General features: G+C 39.6%; 1 protein-coding gene across 1 annotated transcript in view; it reads left to right on the forward strand.

The window, feature by feature from the left end:
• Positions 1 to 1,292: 1,292 nt before the first annotated feature.
• Positions 1,293 to 25,386, forward strand: part of LOC106934314 (xylosyltransferase 1-like) — a 32,608-nt gene continuing 8,514 nt past the window's right edge. Inside the window, exons 1-8 of the mRNA XM_015014125.2 lie at positions 1,293 to 2,005; positions 14,457 to 14,952; positions 16,610 to 16,773; positions 17,050 to 17,252; positions 20,886 to 20,966; positions 21,512 to 21,728; positions 22,185 to 22,361; positions 23,899 to 24,167. Coding sequence (XP_014869611.2) covers positions 1,712 to 2,005; positions 14,457 to 14,952; positions 16,610 to 16,773; positions 17,050 to 17,252; positions 20,886 to 20,966; positions 21,512 to 21,728; positions 22,185 to 22,361; positions 23,899 to 24,167 — 1,901 coding nt within the window. The 5' untranslated portion in view covers positions 1,293 to 1,711. The remainder of the gene's footprint in view (positions 2,006 to 14,456; positions 14,953 to 16,609; positions 16,774 to 17,049; positions 17,253 to 20,885; positions 20,967 to 21,511; positions 21,729 to 22,184; positions 22,362 to 23,898; positions 24,168 to 25,386) is intronic.

Here is a 25,386-nt window from a genome sequence, read left to right on the forward strand (position 1 = left end):
ACCTCTTCATTAGAGTCAACATGTCGACTGTCACCAAACTGAAAACTGTGACGGAAACCTCTGAGTTTCTGTTTGGGAACAGAAAAGTGCTAAAGCAGCTTTACTTTCCTGTGAAGTTTGAACATCTGCTGAGGAAGAGGAAGAATGGAGCAGAAACAGGAAACTGAGATTCTGCACAGCTTGATTTAACAAGCAGCTGCTTCTGACTGAAGCTTTAGTTCATAAAAAACTTCTGGAACAAAAACACCAAATAATCTGCAGGTTAACTTGTTCACAGGCTCAAATACTCATTTATCACGTTCAGCTGATAAATGCTGAACCTTATATTTTTACTCATCTGTACAAATATAAGATATATAAGTTCACAGCTGTTCTGCTGATGTGTTTATTAGTTATAGTTTTTGTTTTTTATTTTGGTTAGTTTATAAGAGCAGAATTAAAAAAGGTTGAAGTATTGTGATTATGTTTACATTGATTGGGTGATCAATACTCAACAGAAAATACTATTTTAAAATTATTCAGTAATTGTAATTTGCTGACGTAAACATCAGTTTGAAACACTAAAAATAGATTCATAATCACAAAAACAAAAGATGTTATATCTATAATTTCAACATGTTTTAGTTTTCTAAATGCTCATCATCATTCCAGTTGGTTCTTGTTGTCACTTTTGGGGAAATAAAATATCAAACTTGTTTACTGTAAGTTTAGTGTTTATTAATGGATGTTATGTTCTAATAGTTAAGTCATGGTTGGGGTTTTGGTGAGATGAGGGAAGATGCAGGCAGGCCAGGATGAAGTGAAGATGATGATGAATTTAATGATAAATGTCCACAGGACAGAACAACGGGGAGCACAAAGAACAGGACGGCACAGGGAAACTGGCTGGTTACACGACGAGGATCCGACAAGAGACAACAGGTGGGACTAAATACACTGGGAGGGTCATCAAAGAAACGAGACACAGCTGGGAACAATCAACAGGAAGACAGAGACTCACAGGGGAACAGGCTAATAAACAGAAAAACCATGTAGCATTCTGCATCTTTAGTTTATTTCTGCTGTAGGATTGAAATCAACATAACACTCATAGAAAATATTTTTATTTCGAGACCAAAAGTAGTCCATACCATTTAGAAAACAAAATACAATTTTAAAAATTATAATTACAAATGATGCTAATGATAACATAGAGTAGCTTAGGAACAATAAAGCAAATTGATATTTTGTTTTGGGGGCCCAAATAAAAATCAGCTCAGGGCCCCATAAAGGCTTGGAGCGGCCCTGGAAGGAGCTACTCTTACCTGAGTCCAGCTTTTGGGTATTTCACCCGCCTCTGATAATAACCTTGTTTTGGAAATCATAACGTGATGATTCCAGCTGCTGGGTTCTGATTGGATGCTGGATTAATGCGCAGTGTGACAGGAGGGGGGTAAATGGGGGGTAAAAGGGGTAATCAGGAACATTTCTGCCCCCAGGACGTCATTCAGTTCAAGAATCAGCGCTGCTGACCCCTGGATGACCACAGGAGGGCCTCCTCTCTGCCTCCAGTCCTCTCTCCTCATCCCGATCATGTGCCAAATCCTCCCTCCTCCTCCTCCTCCTCCTCCTCCTGTCTGCCCGCCTGCAGCCCCTCTCAGGCCGCGGAGGGGAGCATTCACACCCCGCTGTCTGCGTTTAGCGGACGGGGCTCTCGGTGAACCGGAGGGAGATGGTCGGCACCCCGTGCGCCCGGCGGCTGGCGCGCCGCTCCCGCTCCGCGCTGCTGCTCGCCGCCGCGTCGCTGCTGCTCATCCAGACCCTGGTGGTGTGGAACTTCAGCAGCCTGGACTCCGCCGGCGGGGACGCGGGCGCCAGGAGCCGGGAGAAGCGGGACGAGCGGAGCGGGTTGCTCAACAAAGCCGCCACGGAGCGCCGGTGGAGGGGCCCGGAGCGGAGGGACGAGCCGCCGCGGGAAGCCGCCGCGCTGCACGGGAAGGCGGCCGCTCGACTCAAGCTGCAGCCGGTGGGTTTCACTCATGATTTCCACGCGTGTTTAATGCTGCTGTTGTTCTCTCTGAGGCCAGACTGCATGTTATTCCTGGAGGCAGGAGCCCAGCCGCCTCTCTGGTTCTGTTAAATATTCAGAGTCTTTGTTTTAAACATCTGGTTGTTTTTTAAGCCGGAACATTTCCAGAGGTTTTGCTCTCTTTGTGCTGCAGCGCGGATTCAGATCGTGTTTTCCAGGTGTTTCTGTTGTCAGAACATGAATCCACTGTAAGGGTGGATTTTTTATTGCAGGGATCCACTTTCCCGTCCTTTCATTACCCAGTGAGGCTGTGATCTTCCCACTTCGAGCCCGGATTGTTAAAACGCTGCAGGTTTTACAGGAGTCAGGCTGGGGAGGAAACAGCAGCTCAGTTTGGACGGATGATTTAGTGGAAAACTGAAGGATTTGGAGGAAATCTTCCTCTCTCCACAGCATCATGCTGCCACCACCATGCTTGACAGCTTCAGCTTAATCTTTGTCACAACAGCAGGTTGAACTTTTTACAGTTTTTATTCTGAGTTTCCTTGGATTTTAAAGGATTAACCTGAACGTGACTGAATGGTTTTATAACCTGTGTTGTGTGTGAACGATTTGTTTTAAAATACTCACATTTGAAATATGATCTTTTTTTATGTGTTTTGTGCCCATTTATAATAATGTTTAAAACTTTCAGAAAGCCTTTTGCTGTTGTTTGATGTTTTTGATTGATTATCATTAGAATCACTGACTATCTGATTGGTTCTGTTATGTTTATCAGATGATTTGATGCTTTTGGAAACGTGGCTTCAGACACTGAGACATCAAACTAAATAAGCAAAGAATAAACAAATAACAGAAACATATTCAGATAATTCATTTATTTAAAAATCTATGCTCATTTTCTATACATTGAAAATAAGTTCTAAGTTAATTCAGTTTTTCCTGAACTGCTGCTCTTAATTTGATGATTTATTTTTTGCTTCTTGACTCTTTTGAATGTTCGGCGTTTAAATCTGGTAAAAATAAAAAACAGACGGAGTTTTTAGGGTTGGAATGTTATTTATATGGGTTGGATAAACACTGGATAAGAAAATTGATTTTTAAAAATGAAATATTTATTTGTTTGTTTGTCCATTGGTGAACTTTTGCATTTAATTCTAACTTTGTCATCTAAAATTAGTTTGAACAGAAACTTTTCTGTTTTCAGAGCTTCTACTAGTTGATTTTCTCCAACAGTAAATTAATATTCTGTACATTACAGTGAAACCCGAAGTGATGGGATTATTCGTGAGGCGTTCAGGGTGCGTTGGTGTGTTTATGCTCAGGAAGGAGCATCTGGTCTCTAACAAACGGCTGAAGAGGAGCTGGAATCCCCCGGCAGAAACGGGCCGCGGGTCCAGACTCGAACCAGCAGCACTTCCTCTGATCCTGCTCTAGTTTTATCAGAGGAGACATGATGTGAGAGAAATTTAGATCTAAATGAGCTGAAATGCTTTATGGAGCATTTCTGAACCTCATCTCTGTTTAAAAAACGTTCAGGTAGCAGCTGGTGCAACTCACATACAGCTTTTATTTCAAAATAGTTTTATTCCCAAATGTTAAAATAATTTTTTCCTGCATATTATTTATGCAAATCATTGCTAACAGAGTCACTTTGTATTTGTCATGTTAAACTGAATATTAACCAGAATTTGGTTAAATCTGAATCATTCAGACTGTGTGAACGTTGTTCATATTTTTATAAACTTTATGCTCACAAACAACACCTCATCCGGTTTCCTTTCTGTCGCTAAGTGGCCCCACATACATTTGACATATTCCTGTTGAAAAATATTTCATTTTAAGAAAAGTCTGTTAACCGTCTGCAGACGTAAAGAGCAACAATGTGATCATCCATATATGGTCACGCCTTCCTGCTCCAGAGACTCTTTGTGATAGAAAATTGTTTTATAAAACCAAAAACCACAAAATGAGGCGTTGTAGTTTATTTATGTTTTATACTGTGGAGGTTTTCAGGTTTGTGTTTAGAATATGACTTATTGTTATAAACTATTTCTGCTGTCGGTCTGTAAATCACTGAGCCTGGATGCTTTTCTGATCAGCTGTGGTGAAAACGCTTCAGGTTTTTAGACACTTTTCTTGCTCCATATGCAGCAAAGCGAGGCAGCGTTTAGTTTCTCTGCTCCTCTGGAATAAACTCCTAGAAAACCTGAAACAGGCAGAAAATGTTTCTTTAGATCGAGTTTAGTTTGCATGAACTTTTTATTACAGAATCTGATGAATAAACATTGATTTGTTTTGAGATTAACTGTCAGTCATCAGTTTTATGACACATCCAGTTTCACATCTGGACTTTGACTAGGCCATTACCACAGTTTGATTCTTCTCAGTGGCTAAAACAGGAAGCTGAGTTTGCAGGCCGGTTGGTTTCGTCCTAAAGTTGCTTTGAAGTGAAACCGGTTTGTTGGTAAAGTCAGAACCTGACGCAGATTCTGTTCTGACGGCCGGGTCCGATCAGATTAAAGGATTACTTCCGATCCGGTTTGACTGATGGGATTTCTGCTTCCTAGTGAAGCTGAGATTGTTAATCCTAAAATACTTGTTTACTCATTGAAAGTCATTTGTATATATTTTTGAAGTCACTTTAGTGATTAATAACTTTCAAACACTGATTGGGTTTAGAAACCCGGCGAAGTGATTCTGAAAGTCCAGATGAAATAAAGTTACATGAAACAGTTTTGAGATTTAATGTTTTCATTAATATCCGATGTTTTGAGTTTTGTTGGTTTAAATTTGTTTTCCAAGATTCTTGGTTTTGTTGTTTAACGGCTTCCTGTTGGACGCAGGTTGTGCTTGTAGAATCTGTGATTTGACTAGACCAAAACAATATATTGATATTGCATTGGAGCGATATTTGTTGTATCATATTTGAACTTTCATGCAAGCAGTTTCTGCATCGCAGCGACGTTTTCGTCCGTTTGGATGAACTCGATGATGTCAGGATGTTAGTGGAGCGAAAAATCATCCAAACTTCAAAACAAAGGATGAAATAATCAAATACAATAAAATCACCAAAAATTATAATTATGTTACTAAGATGCAATATTTCATTGAAACAAATAAAGCAGTTGGTATTATAGGGAATCATTTTCATAAAAGAAAATGATTCATTTTGCAAATTGTTCTCAGCAATAAGAATACATTTGAGTCACTCTTTCTTTAAAAAACTTTCCCAAGTTTAATAAATTAAATAAAAAGCAGTTTAAATTCAGCAAAGTCTGATTTTGAGTAACGTTTCCTTTAGTCTTAGAAGATTTTAATTTGCCTGTAATAATTTTGGTCATAATTGAAAATAAAATAATCAGATTTTCGAAAAGAAAAACACTTTCAGTGTTTTTATTCTACAGGAGAAAACCAGAGATTTAAGGAAAGTTCATAGAATATCAGGTGAAATAGAGGTAAAACAATGAGTGTTTATTTATGGAAATCTGTTTTTCTATTTTTGGTGAATCAGCTTCAAACACTGACATTAAAGCTAAAAAGCTGCTTAATGTTTTTTCACATTCTTTGAGGTTATTCCTGAACAGCCTGACATCCCTGCTGTAATCCCTGCAGGTCTCACCGTCACATCACGACCGCTTCAAAATAAAACGCTCCATCTGCCCTCAGCATCAAACTGCAGCTTTAATGTTTAATGTTAGAAACTCCACTGAAAAACAAACAGTTGATCCAACTTCCATAAATTACATCAACTGGCCACAAATTAAGTTTATCCAAGAAAACTCATTAAACTGAAATGTTAAACAACCGAATATAAAGTAAGTTTGACCAACTTAATTTGATACATGTGACAAATTAACACTTTTTAAAATTAAAATCCTGAGATAATGAGTTAAAGTCTTCACGTTTTTCAGACTTAATGTTTTATTTTTAAAGATGTTCGTCATTTCCAAGCCTTCATGTGTTTCTGAACTCAGACATGAATCTAAATGAACATCATTACTGAGCCGTCAGTTTCTGATTTCTTCAGATTCCAGCTCCAAAATCTAACAACCAGAGAAATATTCTCTGTAAATGTTGGTAAAAATGTGGATTCCTGTAGAAAAGGAGAGCAGCTCTGTGAGTTTGACATAAAGCCCCTGAGGGCCTGAAGTCTCATTGGAACCAGTTTGGTTCTGGTTCTCCAGCTGCAGGTCGGAGTCTGAACCGCTCTGTTTTCAGTACCTTCAGGGTGCCGGAGTGCAAACACGTCGTCCCCGGAGCTTTTCTAATGAATCGCTGCCTTACAGAGCGGCAGTGTACGTCCGATGAAAGAGCTCATTATGACGGTTCAAACTTCATAACTGCAGCTGGAGGCGACGCCTCGCTGCCGTCTGAGGTTTCATCAGAGACGGGAAAAAAAATCACACATATCTTCTGTTTCACCTGCAGTCCATCAGGTTTTCTGGCCTCAACCAGATTAAAGGACTGAACAGAAAAGAGATTCGTAAAAACTCTGAATCCCAGAATGCTTTGCGTTAACTCAGTTCCCAGGAACAACGGATCACTGTGATATCTCCAGATTAAGTAATTGTTTTGTTTTTGCTTTTTTTCATTTTAATTTTTTCTAGAGTTTCTGAGATTAATGTAAAAAGTTTTTAGTTCTTTGTTTTTTTCTGTCTAGAATGTTCCTGTCTGTAATAAACCATCAAAAACAAAACAAAATCAGAGCTGAGCATCAACCTGCTCGGCTTATCGGTTCACTTTGAACATTTTTATCTTTTTTGTTCAAAGATTAACATAAATATGTCCTAAACTCAGAAATGTTTCTGTGTCACATCATATTTACACCCAGAGAAACAATGAAATGCATCAGTAGAAGTTCCTAGACTCCTCTTCATTAGTATAAATAAAAATATTTCAGGTGTTTGATAAATAACATTTATTTCCTGATCCACTTCTTGACTCTTTCCCCCTGAAGCCTCCGTCTCTCGTCTTGTTGCCCTTTCTGCCTCCAGGACTCGTTTCTCCTCCGTTTTGTGATTTTTTCCCCTTTGTGTCGACCAGCAGGGGGTCTGAAGTCGTTCAGTGGGAGCCTGCTGGGAGGCGAGGCCGGCGTCTCCCAGCAGGACGACACCCAGTCTGGTTGGAAGAAAGACGGATGTGTTTGTAGGTAAACGCTGGTATTTTGGCTGCAGACCGTCTCCAAGGACTGCACGGCATGCTGGGAAAAACACAGCGCTTGTCTTTCTGTGAAGGAAGGAGAAATACCTTTTCTATCAGGAGCTCTTAGTTTGCAATTAAAAACATCTTTTTGTTTGCAATTATGACTATGGATTGAAATGTGTAAAACATTTTAATGTAATAACAGTTTTTGTTGGGGTTTTTTTTGCCTTTTTTCTGAGCGGAACCTTTGTATTCACATGTTTCCGGTAGCCTCACAAATCTGATGCACAAGCGACGTCTGATGGGGTTTAATTCATTTCTGCCTTAGAAAACGAGCTGATTGGACGCTGGAAAAGACGACTGTCATGTTCAAGTTATGAACCCTAACCCTAAGCCAAGCTTTTCAAGCCTAAAATAGCATCTCAATGCTAATCATGTAGCTGCTAGTGCTAATGTTAGCATCCACAGTTCACATTTCTAAAGAAACTCCATGAATTATGAGAACTTCCTGAAACTCTTTGCTCCAATCAGATGATTGAAGAACTTGAACAGATTAAAAACTTTAAATATTACATTTTGGAAACTTCCGGTTATGGCGTCTCGCTGAAGGGTGTATGTGCGTATGGCTCGCTGCTAAATCCTCTAAATTAATCCGTAAGTCAGACCAATATTGGCAATTTCGCCTATTTTGCTAACGGGAAAACGCTTACTGGGGATCATGCCACCGAAAAATGCCAAACCGGTCCAACAACCGACTAAAACGGCTCCACAAGTGAATGTGGCTAACGTAGCTCATGCGGCTATTGTAGCTCATGCTAGCACGGCAGCGCCTGTTAACTTGGATGAGGCTCAAGAAGCGCCGACTAACCGTGATATTCTCGGAGCAATCAGCTTGCTGAAGGAGGATATGAACAAACATTCTGCTGATATGCTGAAAGCAATTAAGGATATCAAAGGGGATATACAATCGCTCACTGAAAGAACCGGGGAAACAGAAGCGCGAATTTCACAAGCAGAGGACGATGTCACTTCCCTTCAAGGTAGAGTTAAATCACTGGAGAAAACAGTGGAGGTGCTTTCTGACAGAGTTGCGGAGCAAGAGGACAAGAGCAGGCGCTCCAACCTGAGACTGGTCGGGCTGCCTGAAAAATCCGAGGGATCGGATCTGTGTGGCTTCTTGGAGAAGTGGCTCCGAGAGACATTAGGTGAGGACTTCACCTCGTCCCGCTGCGTGGAGAGAGCCCATAGGATTGGGCCCCTTACCTCCAATCCTGCGGCTCCAAGGGTTGTTTTAATGAAGTTTCTGAGCTATCGGGACCGGGAAGCAACTCTGAAAGCCGTCAGGAAAATGAAAGAGGTACACTATAAGAACCACCGCGTCACCTTCTTTCCTGACCTTTCGGCCGAGACTCGCAAGCTGCAAAGGCGCTTTGATGGAGTGAAAATCCGGCTTCGTGCCCTTAAAGTTCGGTATGGCATTCTGTATCCAGCCCACTTGATCATCACACACAATGACAAACGCCGTATCTTCAAATCCGTGGAAGAAGCCGAAAAGTATATTGATGGAATAAGCTCGCAGGCTGAGGACAACTCCAAGACTTAGTATGTACTCGCTGTTCTTTTTCTGGCATGGTTCCTAAAAGTAACTCAGTATTCTCAGAACGTTTTGCTTCTGTGTGTGGAAAAATGATCACTGTTAATATTTCTTTATAACATCTTTGTAATGTTAGCAAATCTCGCCTTAATTATTGATATTTTGGTCAAAGCAATTTTTTGTTTATGCCAGCCAACCCATACATGACCATCGTTATGCGTGTAGACTTTTACGTTACCCACTTGGTGGCTGCAACGTTTCATATAACCCAAGTTCAATATTCAGAAGGGGTTAACGCCACATTTCGTTTGGGGAAATATGTGGAGATTTGGGTTATAGGGCTCACTCTGGATACTGTATTTTTGTGGACTTTACACTACTTGAATGAAAGAATAGGAAGGGGCCAATGTATTTTATTTGTTTACATCTCCAATTACACAATTTATGTCTGTTTGTCCTATTAACATATCTAGTTGGAATGTTAGAGGTCTGAACAAAATGGTCAAGCTTAAACAAGTGATGGACAGGATCAAACAGATGAAAACTACAATATGCTTCTTGCAAGAGACACATTTGATTGAAAAAGATGTGAATAAAATTAGAGCTAGGTGGCCTGGTCAGGTATTCTCCTCTAGTTTTACAACCCATGCCCGGGGAGTCATAATACTGATTCACAAATCAATTCCATTTGAACTAAAAAATAAATACTTTGACCCATCAGGGAGATTTATCATTCTTAGTGGGACTATAATCTCTACAATGGTCAATTTTGTATGTCTATATGCTCCCAATGGTGATGATCCTGCCTTTTACCAAAATTTGTTTTTAACCATGTCAGCTTATAACGGTCCATTTATAATTGGTGGAGATTTCAATTGTGTTTTAAATCCTGCGATAGACCGCTCAAATAGTTCTGTCATGTCCCACCAACAAGCCAGGAAAACCATCAAGAAATATATGAAAGATCTAAATTTAATTGAGGTTTGGAGACAACTTTTTCCAAATAAAACGGAGTACTCTTGCTTTTCAAGCACCTTTAAAACTTACTCGCGAATAGACTTTTTTCTGATCTCTTCTAGTCTATTATCTACAGTTCAAAAATGTTGGTATGAAGCTATTCTACTCTCTGATCACGCTCCAGTTATCCTATCAATAAATTTACCAAACTATTGTCGGTCTTCAATCCAATTTCGATTTCAAGCTAAATGGTTTAAGTCTGAAGGGTTCGAGGAATTTCTTAAAGGGAAAATAACTGAGTATTTCAATTTTAATACAAACCAAACCAGTGCATCAATAAAATGGGAAGCATTTAAAGCCTATATAAGGGGGGAAATATTGAGCTATACTAGGTATAAATCAAGACTCCATTTGAATAAACTAAAAAACATTGAAAATCAAATCAAAGAATTGCAGGAACAGATGTATTACTGCAATGACACTGACAAACATAGGAGACTTCTTTTATTAAAATCAGAATATAACGAGCTCACTACCAGCAAAATAGCAACTAATCTATTATGGTTAAAACAATCATATTACGATCAGGGTGAGAAGGCAGGAAAACTCTTGGCCTGGAGGCTTAAAAAGTTACAGACTAATCGGGCCATAAATTTAATCAAATTAAATAATGGTGAGAATCTGGTGGATCCAATAAGTATAAATGATGCTTTTGCAAAATATTATCAAAATTTATATACATCACAATATCCAGACAACACAAACAAACAGAAGCATTTTCTGGACCAACTTCAGTTTCCAACCCTGTCAGAAGAGAGTAGAAAAAATTTGGATGAAAGGCTGAGTGTTGAAGAACTTAAAATGGCTTTAAGCCACATGAACTCTGGTAAAGCTCCTGGCCCCGATGGCCTACCAATTGAACTTTATAAGAAATTTCCAGATAAACTACTGCCCCCTCTACTCGAAGCGTTCAATGAATCTTATGAAAAAGGCACCCTACCTCCATCATTACGTTTGGCAACTATTTCTCTTTTATTGAAGCCAGGCAAACCCCCAACAGAAATGGGCTCATATAGACCCATTTCTTTAATGTCCTGTGACACAAAAATTCTATGCAAAGCTTTGGCTCGAAGGATTGAAACGTATATCCCTAATTTAATCTCAAATGACCAAAACGGATTTGTTATTGGGCGCCAAGCCTTTCACAATACCCGCCGATTACTTAACATATTATATGCAAAACAGTTTGCTATGGATCATGCCTTTCTGTCATTAGATGCTGAAAAAGCTTTCGATAGGATTGAATGGAGTTACCTCTTTGATACCCTTAAGAGATTCGGCCTAGGAGGAAAATATTTAAAATGGATTCAATTATTATACACTGAGCCAGTGGCTAAAGTTGCGACAAACGGTCAACTGTCAAGATGTATAAACCTCTGTAGATCGACACGACAGGGATGCCCACTGTCCCCCCTTCTTTTCTTGTTTGCCATTGAACCGCTTGCCATGGCAATACGTAAATCCCCTGAGATCACCGGCATTCAAATTGGGGATGTAGAGCACCGATTGTCTCTTTTTGCAGATGACATTGTTTTGTTTTTAGCTAATCTGGAAAAGTCTATTCAAGCTGTTGATAAAATCCTGAAGGAATTTGGAGAATTCTCAGGATATAAAGTCAACCAAAAGAAAAGCTCCTTATTAATGCTGAACAGAAATAACCCTCCAATACAAACGCAATTCACATGTACCGATGAGGGCTTTACTTACCTAGGAATTAAGATTGACCGAGACATAGAGAAAATGGTTTCTATAAATTATGATCCTTTAGTGCAGAAAATATTAGTTTCCCTAGAAAGATGGAGCGAGATGCCAATCTCAATGATAGGTCGTATTAACATCATTAAAATGTCCATTCTCCCAAAGTTCTTATACCTTTTCCAGTCCATTCCTTTACACATTCCAGCTTCCTTCTTTTCTTCTTTGGATAAAGCCTTTAACAAATTTATATGGAACAATAAACGCTCCAGATTGCGACTCTCTCTTCTTTATCTACCGTACGATCGAGGTGGGCTTAGAGTGCCGAACATTAAATTGTATTATTGTGCTGCGCAGCTTTGTGCTGCTTCCTGTTATTTTTCAACCGGTGACATTCCCTGTTGGGTACAAATAGAAAACAACTCGGTAACATTACCTTTGACATCCTATTTTTACTCAGCTGAACTTAAATATCTATTAAAAAACACCAAAAATCCTTTTCTCAAAAACACAATATCAGTTTGGCACTACTCCCATACAGTTTTAGATGAGGTGTCCAAGATCTCATGTCTATCGCCTATTTGGGGAAACAATAGATTCAAGCCGGGAAGAGCAGACAGGGGGTTTAGAATATGGATGAATAAAGGCTTAAATAAAATAGGGGACCTTTATAGTGAAGGAGTTTTGATGTCCTTTGAACAACTGGTAAATAAGTACAGCCTGCCCCAAAAGCATTTTTTTAAGTATTTACAGATTAGAAGTTTTATTTTTGCCTCTCTGAAATCTACGACTGAACCTCCACTCTCTACCATAGAGAATATAGCTGTTCACCATAATCAGAGTAGAGGCCTACTTTCCAAATTTTATAATATTTTACTTTTAGCTTCAAAAGAAAATAGTCTCTCATATTTACAAGCCTGGAAAACTGATCTGCAAACGGAAATCCCTGAGGATGAATGGAATAACTCATGTCTATTGGCACAAACGCAAACTATTAACACAAGGTTTAGACTATTGCAATACAAATGGTTATTTAGAACGTATATCACTCCTGTAAAACTTCATCATTTTAATTCAAATATTCCTGATATCTGTGTTAAATGTAATATAGATAAGGGTACTCTTTTCCATTGTATGTGGCAATGTGTAGAGCTTCAAACTTTCTGGAAGGAGGTTATTATGTTCATCTCTCGTTTGATCGAACAGGATTTTCCAATGGACAGTAAACTTTGCTTACTGCATATTTTCCCAGATGGATTTAAAGGTCCCACAAAGAGACAGAAGCTTGTGACTTTTTGCCTCTTGCAGGCTAAACATTTGATTGCTCTGAAGTGGAGGAACACAGAAAGACCAAAGATAAATGAATGGATCAAACTATTGAGCAACAACCTGGCAATGGAAAAGCTGACATATTTCACAAAAGGAAAGCTTGAAGACTTTAAAGATATTTGGTTTCCTTTCTTACATCTTGTCAAATACTGTGATATGTAAAGCTAATTTTTCTTTTCTTTTTTTTTTGTGTAGATAGAGTGAGCCCTGGGGTTCAGTGTTCTTTTTGGGTGGGGGGAGGGAATGCGCTGTATGTAATATTTTATTTTATTTTATTTTTTTTGGTTGGTTCTGTTTGTTTTTGTATGTCTGTATAACAGAAAATTCTAATAAAACTATCTTGAGAAAAAAAAAAAAATATTACATTTTGAGCTTCTTCATGCATGTCTTCAATAATTTAGCAGCAAAAAAAGGTTTGTTAATTAAATTATCACTATTTAGTCATTTTCTGGTTTTCAGTGGTATTTTACGGTGATCAATCACATCGTTTTTGAAGTAAATGATGGCCAGCTGGCCATCATTTAGCTGGTAATGTGCATCACGTTAATGGGTGTACCAGAAACACATAAACACAAAAGTTCCACTTTTGTGTGTCCAAAAAAAGACCAACCCCCCATTTCTTTTTTCAATTTTGAAGTTATATTTCTTTTCAGCTATTCAGATTTCAAAGTAGCAGCTGATTGGATATACGTTTGTATGAACTGAGCATGATTATTTGAGGTGGCCAGGCTTTTGCCAGAGGGCCATGGCCCCTTTGTGGCCCCCTTTTTGGGTCGCCACTGGTAGGAAGTCTGTAGTGTTTGGTCATCCTGAGTAATTAAAACATGACCAGCATGTTAGCTGCTGTATTTTCAGGTTGTGAAAGCTCAGGAGGAGAAGAATAAATCCTGGGAGTTTAATTTGTCCTGAGGTTTTTATCTCTTCCTGTTTTAATCACAGCGCTGCCAGGAGAGCCGGGAATATTCACCGCTTCTCTGCACTCATGCATTCCTCTAAGCTGATATTAGAGATGAGATAATGAGAGGTTGTCTGTGGAGCAGGTGGTCGGAGCTGATACCGCTGCTTTCTCCCACACACACTCAAACGCATCGTTTATCTCTGGGAAAGACAGAAATGGGGCGATTTGTGGGATTAGAAACCCATCGAGGTCACGATGCTGAGCTGCTGGAACACAAACACTTTGAATGCTCTGCGACTCTTCCCACATTTTCATTCATATTCATGGAACCAGAAACGATTTAAAGCCAAAGTTAAACTATACAGCTGATGTTTCAATGAGACTGAACAAGAAAAACATCTTAACATTTTGCTTCTCTAATCTAATATGTCAGATATTTTCTATTTTTGAAACTCAGAAAATTTCCAAAATTTTAAATGTTTTTACTTTTGAAAGTTTTTTTTTCTCAAAATTTTCTGAAATTTTTAGTGTTTCAAACTCTGAAATTTCAACGTTTTGTCTAGAAAATTGCTGAGTTTAAAATCAAAATTTCTGAGATTTTTGCAAGCAGATTTTCTACTTTTCAAACTCAGAAACTTTCTTGTCTTTGATAGAAAATTTCTGAGTGTTTTTGTTCTAAATGTAGTAATTTGTTCTGTATCTCTGTGATGTGTCGCTGTGGATTAGCGGTTTGTTTTTGTCTTCCTGATGTTTTGTCCTTCCGCCTGCAGGATGTCCTCCGTCCCCACCGTCCAAAGCTCCGCCCCGACAGCAACAACAACGAGAACTCGGTCCAAAAAGACTTTGACATCGACAGCAACAGCAACCTGGGAGCGCGGTCGCAGCGTCAGCGTCTCTCCGCTGCAAACGGCAAGCGAAAGCTGGAAAAGAACCAAGGCATGCTGGGAAATGAAGTCCTAAAGCATGCTCCGGTCCTCCCTAAAGCTCCCAACCAGACCCACATCCTGACCGTCCCGGCGCCGGCTCAGGGCTCCAATCAGGACGCCCCCTTCTTCCAGACGAAGCGGCCCGGGTCGCCCGCGCTGCCGCCGGGTCCGGAGCCCAACAGGGACCGGCCGCAGTGCGAGATCAGCGGGAAGGAGGCCATTTCCGCTCTGTCCAGAGCCAAGAGCCGCGAGTGCCGGCAGCGCATCGTTGAGGTCTACTGCAGGCACAAAGAGCGGGCGCTGATGCCGGAGAAAGTCCCGCGCTACTGTCCGATCCAAGGTCAGAACCACGGCTGCGGCGCACGACCAGGCCCGGTCCAGAGCTTCCAAAGGCAAAACTTTACTGGAAAAAATCTCAAATCTTTTAGAATAAAAAAATATTTTTTTTTGAGTCTCAAAAGTCAGAAATTTACTGGAAAATACTCCGAATTTTTTTTTAAGAAAAATTGTCAAAGTGTTCTGTTTTAAGACTCAAACATTTTTGATGTTTCAGTATCAGAAAATTCCAAGTTTGTTCTAGAAATTTTCTGAGATTACTCCCAAAATTTCGTACTTTTTTCTAGCAGATTTTTGATTTTTCAACTCAGAAATTTCCTTGTTTTGTTCTAGAAAATTTCTGACATATTTTGGCAGAAATTTCCACCTTTCTCCGTCTACAATGAACCTAATAAAGCTGCAACAAATTGAAGGCCAGATTCAGAGTTTGCAAAGTTAAACATTTTCTTTAAAAAAACTCAGAAATTTTCTAGAAAAAACTCAAAAAAGTCAAAATTTGAAATCTTTTGTTTTTGCTCTTGGTGGCCCCCTGGTGGTGTGGGGGCCTTAAACAGACGCCTAACACGCATCTGCCTTGGGCCGGCACTGCATCTGTTTTAGTAATCAATTAATCTGATGATTCTTCTGACAAATTGTCACATTTTTCAATCAATGACTTTAGCATTTTATGTAATATTAGAAATACAAGATGCATATGAACAGAAACTTAAATTCATTTTTAATTAAGAAAATAAAAATGTTATTTCCCGGCGAAGTTAAAACTGCAACTTTAGAAGTTTTGGGGAAACATTTACAGACAAATGTGTTTTTATCTACTTTGTACAGTTTTGGCTCCATATCTGCTCTGAGTTTGTTGTTCTTTTAGGAAATTGCTTTCTTAGACTATACACTAAAAACAGCACATAGATTATTAAATTATCTGACGATTAATCAGATTAATCCGACTGATGGCTGCAGCTGCAGCGGGTCTCTGGGTTTTAAACACGCAGATCCAGCTGCGCCTCGTTCTTCTCTAAATTTACCGTTTGAGGAACATTTTTAGCAGAAGCAGCAGAGAGCCATCTCTGTGGTTGGCAGCTCTATTTTCAGGATCTGTAGTACGAAGAGACGCAGAGAGGATGCTGGGTAATTACACCCTAATTAAACAACCCGTTTGTAGTCTTACTCTGCGCAGGCTGACTAATGGCTCGGTGTAAGGACCGCCCCACGCTTCATTTATATGATTACAGCTTCCTTTGATGACACAGTAGTCATTAGGTCCCAGGACTGGCGCTGGTTCTGATTCCTTAGACGGTTTTAGGCTTTCGGGCCACGTCGAGGGCGTTCGGCTCATGGAGCCAGCGTGGCCTGCAGCCAGGAGGTCGCTCGATTGTTCTGCAAACCGACCCGGCCCGTTTCAGCCGTTAAAACATGGAAACCCGCCTCAGAGCATTTGTTCTGCTTTCCAGAACTCCAGGAAAGTATTTACACCCGGTCTCCACAGGTTTTATTTGGTTTTACCCCAAAGTAAAACAGTTTACAACGTTATTTATCTGTAATTTTGTCATATTTAAAATGCACAAAGATATTAGAAACTACTTAGATCTTGTGTTTTTTCAGTGTAATTATAGTGTATAGCTGTGATGCAGACTGACCTTTGACCCCGTCTCCTCCCTGTCCAGGTAAGGCTAACGTAAACGTCCAGTGGGACGGCGGCGCCACCGGCTGGCCGCCGGTCCGCGTCGCCTTCGTCCTGGTCGTCCACGGCCGCGCCGTGCGCCAGTTCCACCGGCTCTTCAAGGCCATCTACCACACATCGCACTTCTACTACATCCACGTGGACCAGGTGAGTCCGGCAGAACCGGGGGAGTCCGGCAGAACCGGGGGAGTCTGCTGAAAAAGATCCATAAATCAAAAATATAAAGATGGTCTAAAGCAGAGAACGCTCCAAGTGTTTTCATACTTTTTTAAGTCATTTTTTGAATGAATATCTCCAAGCTTTTTATTATGAAGCACCTCTAAGTTCATTTTATGAAATCTGTATAAATGATGAATAAAGTATAAAACTAACGGGAACCTTGGTGCAGTTTAACTCCGTCTTGGTGGTTTCTGATCATCTCAGAGGTCCGATTACCTCCACCAAGAGGTTCTGTCTCTGGCGGACCGGTTCCCCAACGTCAGAGTGACGCCCTGGAGGATGGCGACCATTTGGGGCGGAGCCAGTCTCCTGACGATGTACCTGCGCAGCATGGACGACCTCCTCAAAATGGCCGACTGGTCCTGGGACTTCTTCATCAACCTGAGCGCCGCCGACTACCCCATCAGGTGAAAGGCCCGTTCAGAACATGTCCTGCTTTGATTCTCGACTCAACATTTATCGGTTCTTCTTCTGTGGTTTTGAGCGGATCTAGTTTCTGTCCTCCAGGTTTTCTGAACCCCTTCAAACATTTTATTTTTATTTGGATTTTATCAGTATAGAAAAACACTGGAAATGAAAAGAACCACTTCAGAAATCCTAGAAATCTACAATAAATAAATAAATAAAAAGAACAATTACAGGATTAGAAAGATTTCCATTTTCGCCACTATAATTGCACTGTAAAAACACAAAATCTCAGTTTTCTGGTGCAAATATCTTAGAACCATGGGCGTAGGTTTGGGTAGGGACGGTAGGGACATGTCCCGACCAATATTCACGGGATATGAAAAAGTCCCGACCAATTTTTGCCATATTGGCTCAAAGAACGTGGATCTACGATCTTTGATTAGCAGCAACAGGCGGTGCGCGGAACGGAAGCTTCTTAGTTTGACATTTATTATGAGCCTCCGAGACCGAGTCGGAACGGTGCTGTCGGGGGGGTGGGGGGAGGGGGAGTCAGTTGATTCGTCGGACGTTCTTTGATTAGCTGCAAAAGGCGGCGGCTAGCTGGGCACACGCGTCTCCTTCTGAGTCTCCGAGACCATGTCGCCACCAAAAAAAGAAAAGGACAGACATTAGAAGTTATTTCGCTACGTCGGCTGTAAGTACAGTGAGTGGACCCATAAGTTAGATATCTATCACGCAACGCATTTGTTGTAAAGTCCGGTGTTTAGTAAGGTCAGCACTGAATGTGAGGTAGAATAGGTCTGTTAATTATGTAATATTTTTTCTTTTTTATTTTATTATTGATTTCTTCTTATCTGCAATTGTGTTTGCTGTATCCAGAGGATATTTCTTTTGATCTTACTTGTAAAGTTTGCTGAATTTTGTAAAGGAAAAAGTAAAGTGTTCTTGAACTGATCTGCTGAGTATGACTGTATCTGGTTGTATACACAAGATGTATGATATGGTTATGGTTGGGGGGAGGGGGTTATTAAGCCAATGTGGTTTCCCCCCCCCTTCTCAAAAATGTTCGGTGCTCTTGGGCATTTCACTGTGCTGCCGGGGGGTGTCAAGGTCCCTACCAAGGTCCCCACCAAAACTTAGACCGAACCTACGCCCTTGCTTAGAACACTTAAAGTAAGACAAAACTAACTTACAAAAAACTTTTCTGCAAGTCACAGAAGCCTGTTTTACTTCAATAGAAACTTAATATTGATAACTACAAGCTTCAGTGGCAGATTTTTACACTTCAAAAGTTGGAAAAACGTTTTGATCTAAGTGAAAAAAATCTGCCCGTATATTATTTTTTTATCAATATTTAAGAATTATTCTATGTCTTGCAAAAAAGTTATTTGTAAGTTAGTTTTGTCTTATTTTAAGTGCATCAAGACGTCTGTGTTAGAAAATAGACCAAAAATACCTGGTAAGATTTTGTGTTTTTGCAGTGCAGAACTGCTCAGTAAATTAGAATTTTATTGAAATTCAATTCACAAAGTGAAGATTATTTGATAGATTATTCCACACAGACTGATGTTTTTAAGTTTGTGTTAATTATGATTATTTTCTGCCTACAGCTAATAAAAACCTGTATTTAAGATTATAATATTAAATCACACGGATAAAAAATACTTTAAATACAGCAATAAAAAGTGGGTGTAATGAATAGTTACTGTCATAGAACATGTATTGTAATGAATCACAAATATTTTTGCATCTGGATATTTTATTGACCTTTTGCATAAAAAGATGAAAGTATAAATAAATGAGACTAAACAGGATTATTAGTTTGTTGCTCGGTGGAAGCAGCTGCTATTTCTGAGTTTAACTCTTTTATTTTGAAGGCGGCTCTTTTCCTGAAGTCGGAAACGTTTCCTGCGCCTCGTTTCTGTTTGGGTTTTTTGTTTGTCCTCATAAGGACGGAAACACAGGATGGTCGTCAGCAGTCTGAACCGCCTCCAGCTAAAATCCATAACGCAGCCGCAGCTTCGGCGCCACCATCAGTCGATGGCTGAGGTCACAGGCGAAGGTCAGGAAAACGGACCAAATGTTTCACTTTGTTAGTCTGCTGCAGCAGCTCATGATTATTTTAATAATCGATTATTCTGGTGACTAATCAGATTTTTAAAAATTAGCACGTTCTGCAGATTTATTTAACTACTTAAGCCTTTTTTGTACAAATTTGGAAATACAACAAAAGATGCAAATAAACAATTTAATTCTTATTAAATAAGAAAATAAATATTTTCTTGCATAAGATGCAACAACAGAATTCCTTTAGTGAAAATTTGATCATCTGCAGCTAAAAAACACCAGCAGTTTAGGGCTGATCGATTGATAATCTTTTGGATTAATTGATTAATAATTGGGTAGAAAACGGTTTTAGATTTAGATTTTTTCACTGAATTTGAAGCAGGTGGAGCTAAAACTGCAACTTGAGGAGTTCTGGGTAAGACGAGGCAAAGCAACTTTATTAATATAGCAACTTTCAGCCAAAGGAAACTTAAAGTGTTTATACACAGAAACTAAAAACTACATTCATTAAAAAAACACAGGAAACACGTTAACATTAAACAGGTTTAAAAATAAAGAAAAATGGGTTAAAAGTATCAAACATATTTACATTTATAAATCCAAAATGTATTTAAATGTTGGTACAATTTTGGCTTACTGCTCTGTTGTTCTTTTTCCTCTAATTTTTATTTTCCCGACCTTAAATCAGAGAAATAATCAGGGAATTCCCGTTCCGTGGAGAACCAACACAGCAGAGCCACATCCCTGCAGTGGGATGTAATCAGGACGATCCTGCAGGTGGCGCCGTCGCCTCCGGCCTCTGACGTATCTGTCAAAGTTTTCCGTTTCCTCTTTGCGTTTCGCTCTGCAGCCGATTAAATAAATCAGTTCAGCTGCGACCAAACAAGGAAACTCACACTTCCCTGGAAGATTGTTTTGGTTTCAGAGCAGGAAGTGCTTCGTCCATAGGAAGCTGCAGCCGACTTCCTGTTCCATAAGCACACACAGAGCAGCGGCTGGTCCCAGGACGAAGCCGCTGATGCTCAAACAAAGCAACAATTAGATTTACTGCCTTTGCAAATCAATAAATCAACAAAATTTGGCTTTTTTGAACAAAACATTATTTTAAAACCCTTTAATTTCAAATTTAAAACTTATTTTTGCAAAAATAATGATGATTAAATAAAAATATGTAACATAAAACAAGTGATTATGTAAATATTGACCTAATTCAACAGAGGTCCAGACGGATGGTGCTGACTGGTGCCTGGACAGCTGGAAAATCAAATAAGTTGTGAAAATTCTTATTTTTATATTTCAGATTAAATGTTGGCGCATGAATTACTTTATCAAGCCATTTATTTATTTAAATGTTTATTGCTAAATTATGTCAGACTCTGTCCTCCATATAAACGACATGAGGAAAAGGCTCGGTTCGCAGTAACTCTGTTCCGGTTCTGGTTCTGGTTCTGGTGGAGCAGAGACCTGGAAATCCTCCCCCTGTTTCTTCATAAAAACCTGCAGCTGTGAAATCTCTGATGCTTTTTAATTTTTTTACTAATTTGTAAATTTGTTGTTCTCCTCAGGACCAACGACCAGCTGGTGGCGTTTCTCTCCAAACATCGCAACATGAACTTCATCAAGTCTCACGGCAGAGACAACGCTCGGTAAGAACGCAGCAGCCGTCTGCAGTTGTTTTACCTTCATTAAACCAGGGGTGTCCAAAGTGCGGTTCAGGGGCCATTTGTGGCCCCTAGAGTGATTTTATGTGGCCCTAAATACATGTTCAAAACACAAGTCCGGCCTGCAAATGGAGATTATTTACATTTAATTTGAGGAAACAACCTTTAATGTTTTTACGATCATTTTTAGGTACAAAACTATTTTTGTCTTTTAAAGTCGTTTTTTTGGGGGGGGGGTTTTTGCAGAATTTGCAAACTGGTTGCTTTACTATTAATAATCAAACATGCAAAACCTTTTTTCAGCTTTGGATTTACAATAATTGACATCCATTTGCAGTAAAAAAAAACTGTATTGTTTAAAATAAAATGTTAGGTCTAGTTTATTGTTGAGCAGGTAGAAATGTTTTAAAAGTATTTCATTTCTAAGATGTTGGCATGTGAAACAAAAGGTTTAGAGACCACTGAGTTAAACATGAATCCAGAGTCTGATTAATGTTTGGGAGTTAAAACCGGGCGCTGCTTTGTCCCAGTTTCATCCGTAAGCAGGGCCTGGACCGGGTTTTCTACGAGTGCGACACCCACATGTGGCGCCTGGGAGACCGTAAGATCCCGGAGGGCGTGTCGGTGGACGGAGGCTCTGATTGGTTCCTGCTCAGCCGGCCGTTTGTGGATTACGTCGTGAACTCGCAGGACGATCTGGTCAGAAACATGAAGCGGTTCTACAGCTACACGCTGCTGCCGGCCGAGGTAGACACACAGACACAACACGCTGCTTTTTGTCATTCAGTTTTTATTAAAAAGAAAATGTTTTAAATTTTAAAAATCAGGATTTGTAGATTATTTTAAAAAATAAAGAATGTAGAGAAAAAAATACAGTTTTTATATTGGTAATCCTAAAAATGTGTTTAGTTTACTATCCAAATACAATTGTAAAAATAAGTTTAATTAAAACTAAGTATTAATAATTTATTATATGTTTTACAAAGTGCAAATTAACATTTAAAATTTTGAAGAAAATAAAATATTATCTAAATTCCAAACAGATTTTTGTCTGGTTTGTTTTGCTTCTCCCTCTTTACCAGAGGAACAGTTTTCTTCTCCTGATGTTAATCTGCTGACTGTGCTGACTGGCGCCCTCATCTGGTGAAGGAAGGAACTAACTCTTCTTTTTGTTTGTAAAACCGTTTTTTCTTCTGTCTTCAGTCGTTTTTCCACACCGTCCTGGAGAACAGCATCCACTGTGAGACGATGGTGGACAACAACCTGAGGCTCACCAACTGGAACCGCAAACTGGGATGCAAGTGCCAGTACAAGCACATAGTGGACTGGTGCGGCTGCTCTCCCAACGACTTCAAGCCCTCTGACCTGCCGCGCCTCCAGGTGAGTCCGCCTCACCTGGAGGCGCCCGTCAAGCCAAGTTCAGTCGCTTCAAACACAGAATAAATGTTTATTTATTTTAACTAAATAGCCAGTTAGCATGTAAATAGCCATGGAGACTGCTTACTAATTATTCTGGCACATAATTTCTACATCAGGTTCTCTGGTCTTTCCCATTTTGACAGAAATAGGACATTCTTGTCATTTCTCTAAAAATAAATGTAAAATAAATCTGTAAAGCTAACTTTTTCATCTTTATTTAAATAGAAAGTTTTAAAATTCCTTATTAATCAACTAAAAAGGTCCAATTAAATGTGTAAATAAGTAAAAACTATTATTTTACTGCTGCAACGTAAGTTTAAAATGCTCAATAACAAATTAATTACAAATAGAATATATAAGGTTATAAATGTGCCAATTTGGCACATTTTTAAATTAAAGAATGTTTAAATTAATACATTTCAATTATTTTTAAAGTAATTTTAAAAAACATTTAAATTCAAGTTAAAAAAATGAAAATTAATTTTTAGTTTAAATAGAAGAAAACATGAATAAATTTAAACAATGCAGTCTGTGTTCCAGTGATTCTGACGGGGCTTCTGACTGAAGACTGTTTCTGTATGCTAACAGTTCAAAACTGGACATTAGAGATGATGTTCCACAGGAACGTCCTGGACGACATCATCCGTTAGCTAGATGTGCTAATCCACATCCTTTGCCTTTGCCACTCCTCTTTAAATCTCTGGGCAGAAAGATGTTGGAGTAGTGAGGAGGGGATAAGATCCTTCCTGTGACAGAGGGAACAGATGGATTGTATAGTTCAGATATTACGGAGCTTTTAAGATGCTAATCAGCTGCTGGTTGTAAAAACAACACCTTGTTTTTATTTATTTAGTTTTATTTGACTTTTATTTCAGCAGAAAAGTTCCATTCAGATTAAAATCCTCATTTCCAAGGGAATCCAGGCCAAGAGGCAGCAAAGTTTATACAACAGTTACAAGCAGTTACACAATTAAAATATCATAAAAGTCGTTTGTTGCCATGGTTACATATCAAAACAACTGTTTGAGGGTAAAAAAGTAAGAGGAAAAAATCCTTCCAGCTCCACAGAGGAAATAATTGTCCAAATATTCAATGATTCAACAAAAAAAGAAAAAATCTATAAAAAGACCAAATCAGGAAGAAGTTCTGCTCCGACCCGGTGAGGCAGAGTGGTTCTCTCTGGGATGAAACCGATCCTGCAGAGGAGCCCAGAATAGACGCGTATTCACAAATTAGCAGCGCCGCTTTGAGGCGGTTCCGGAGCGTTTGCGTTGGCAGATCTGAGGTCAGCATCTGCGGACGGGTTCTATAAGGAGTTCTGGTTCTGGAGGCTGCTGCAGGTATTTTTGGATCCAGGCAGCCGCTGAGGTTTTTATTCTAATGTCGGGGTTGGAAGTCATGCTCTCGACCACACATGTGCACACGCTGACATAAAATAAGGATAAAAAATAGATGAAGTGCTAATGTGGATGATGAATTATTGGCTATTGATCCGCAGCAGGCCTCCAGGCCGACGTTCTTCGCCCGGAAGTTCGAGGCCAGCGTCAGCCAGGAGATCATCAGCCAGCTGGACGCCTTCCTGTTCGGCGCGTATCCGTCCGACACGCCGGGCCTGCAGGCCTACTGGGAGAACGTCTTCCACCAGCAGACGGACGGCGTCTCCGGCTTGTCCGACCCCGCGCTCAGCCACCACCACGCCTTCGCCCGCATGGGCCTGGCGCGCGCCGCCGGATCGCTGCAGGGACACCCCGGCGACCACAGCTGCAGGTACGCCGCGTCCGCAAAAACACAAACATACAAATATTCATTTATCCAGGCAGCATCATGTTAAATCCACTATTTTAGCTTTCCATCATTTTATCTTTTTATTCCTGCATCAGAAACAAACCTGGAGTTTTTCCTTGATTCTTTCATGCATGTTTAATGAATCCTTTCATCTCCATGGCAACCATTAAATGTGCAAAGCACCTAGATGGACGTAGCTACACCTTCGAGGCAAAGCTCCTCCCCCATTCAGCTCCTTCAGACTAGCCAGCAACAATTAGCAAACATCTTCTGAGCTCATTATAGGAGCCACTTCTCTGTGGTGAAAACGATGTTAAAGGGTTAATAAAGGATCCATGTTGGGATGACTTCCTGGAGGCGGAGCTTCAGAAAGAGGAGTTTTTAAAGAGACAGAGACCCATTCTGCACTTTTCTTCATTTCAACCACTTAAACCTTTTTATGCATCAGAAATACATTAAAAGATGCAAATAAGTAAAAAATTCAATTACGTTTTTAAATAAGAAAAAAAAACATTTTATTGCTTAAAAAGCAATTTCTTGAATTTGATCCAGGTGAAGCTAAAACTATGTAACTCGAGGAGTTCTGGTTTAAAAAATATTGATAATTACAGCTCTGAATATGTTGGGTTTTTCAGTAAATGCCCTTTTATGAGTCTGTTTGCTCCAGTTAAGAATTAATCAGTGACTAAATTAGTTGATTATTTTAATAAGTGATTAATCATTATTAATTGTTTCATACTTTGTATATGTAGCAAATTGGTGCTGAATTGACTTTACTTTCGACCCCATGTCATCCTTCCACTTAATTTTCTAGTAATATTTTGGATTCAGCCAGCGTGTTTAGCGATGAACTGACAACAAATCTGGTGTAAGATTTCTTTTAGAGGATTTCTTCAGTCGCTGTGAGACATAATCATCTAAATTTAAATAAATAATTCCTTTAAATGCCATAAATCATTTTGTGTTTCCTTTCTTCACACTTTCTACCATGAAGTTGCTGACGGAAAGGAAAAGCTTGTGGAAAATCCCATATTTTTGTGAGTCGGCATAAAGATTCACAGATTCTGTGTAGAATCAGTGGTTTCAGAGAAGCTGCTGTTCCAGTTTCCAGGGAAACGGAGAGACGCATCTTTCCACTAAACTCACCGCAGGCCGAGTTTATTCGCTCCAAATTAAATATAGAGATAAGGCGCGCTTGTTC

This window comes from Poecilia mexicana, unplaced genomic scaffold (assembly GCF_051168715.1).
Source record: "Poecilia mexicana isolate PSO_F unplaced genomic scaffold, ASM5116871v1 scaffold_8, whole genome shotgun sequence".
NCBI lineage: Eukaryota > Metazoa > Chordata > Actinopteri > Cyprinodontiformes > Poeciliidae > Poecilia > Poecilia mexicana.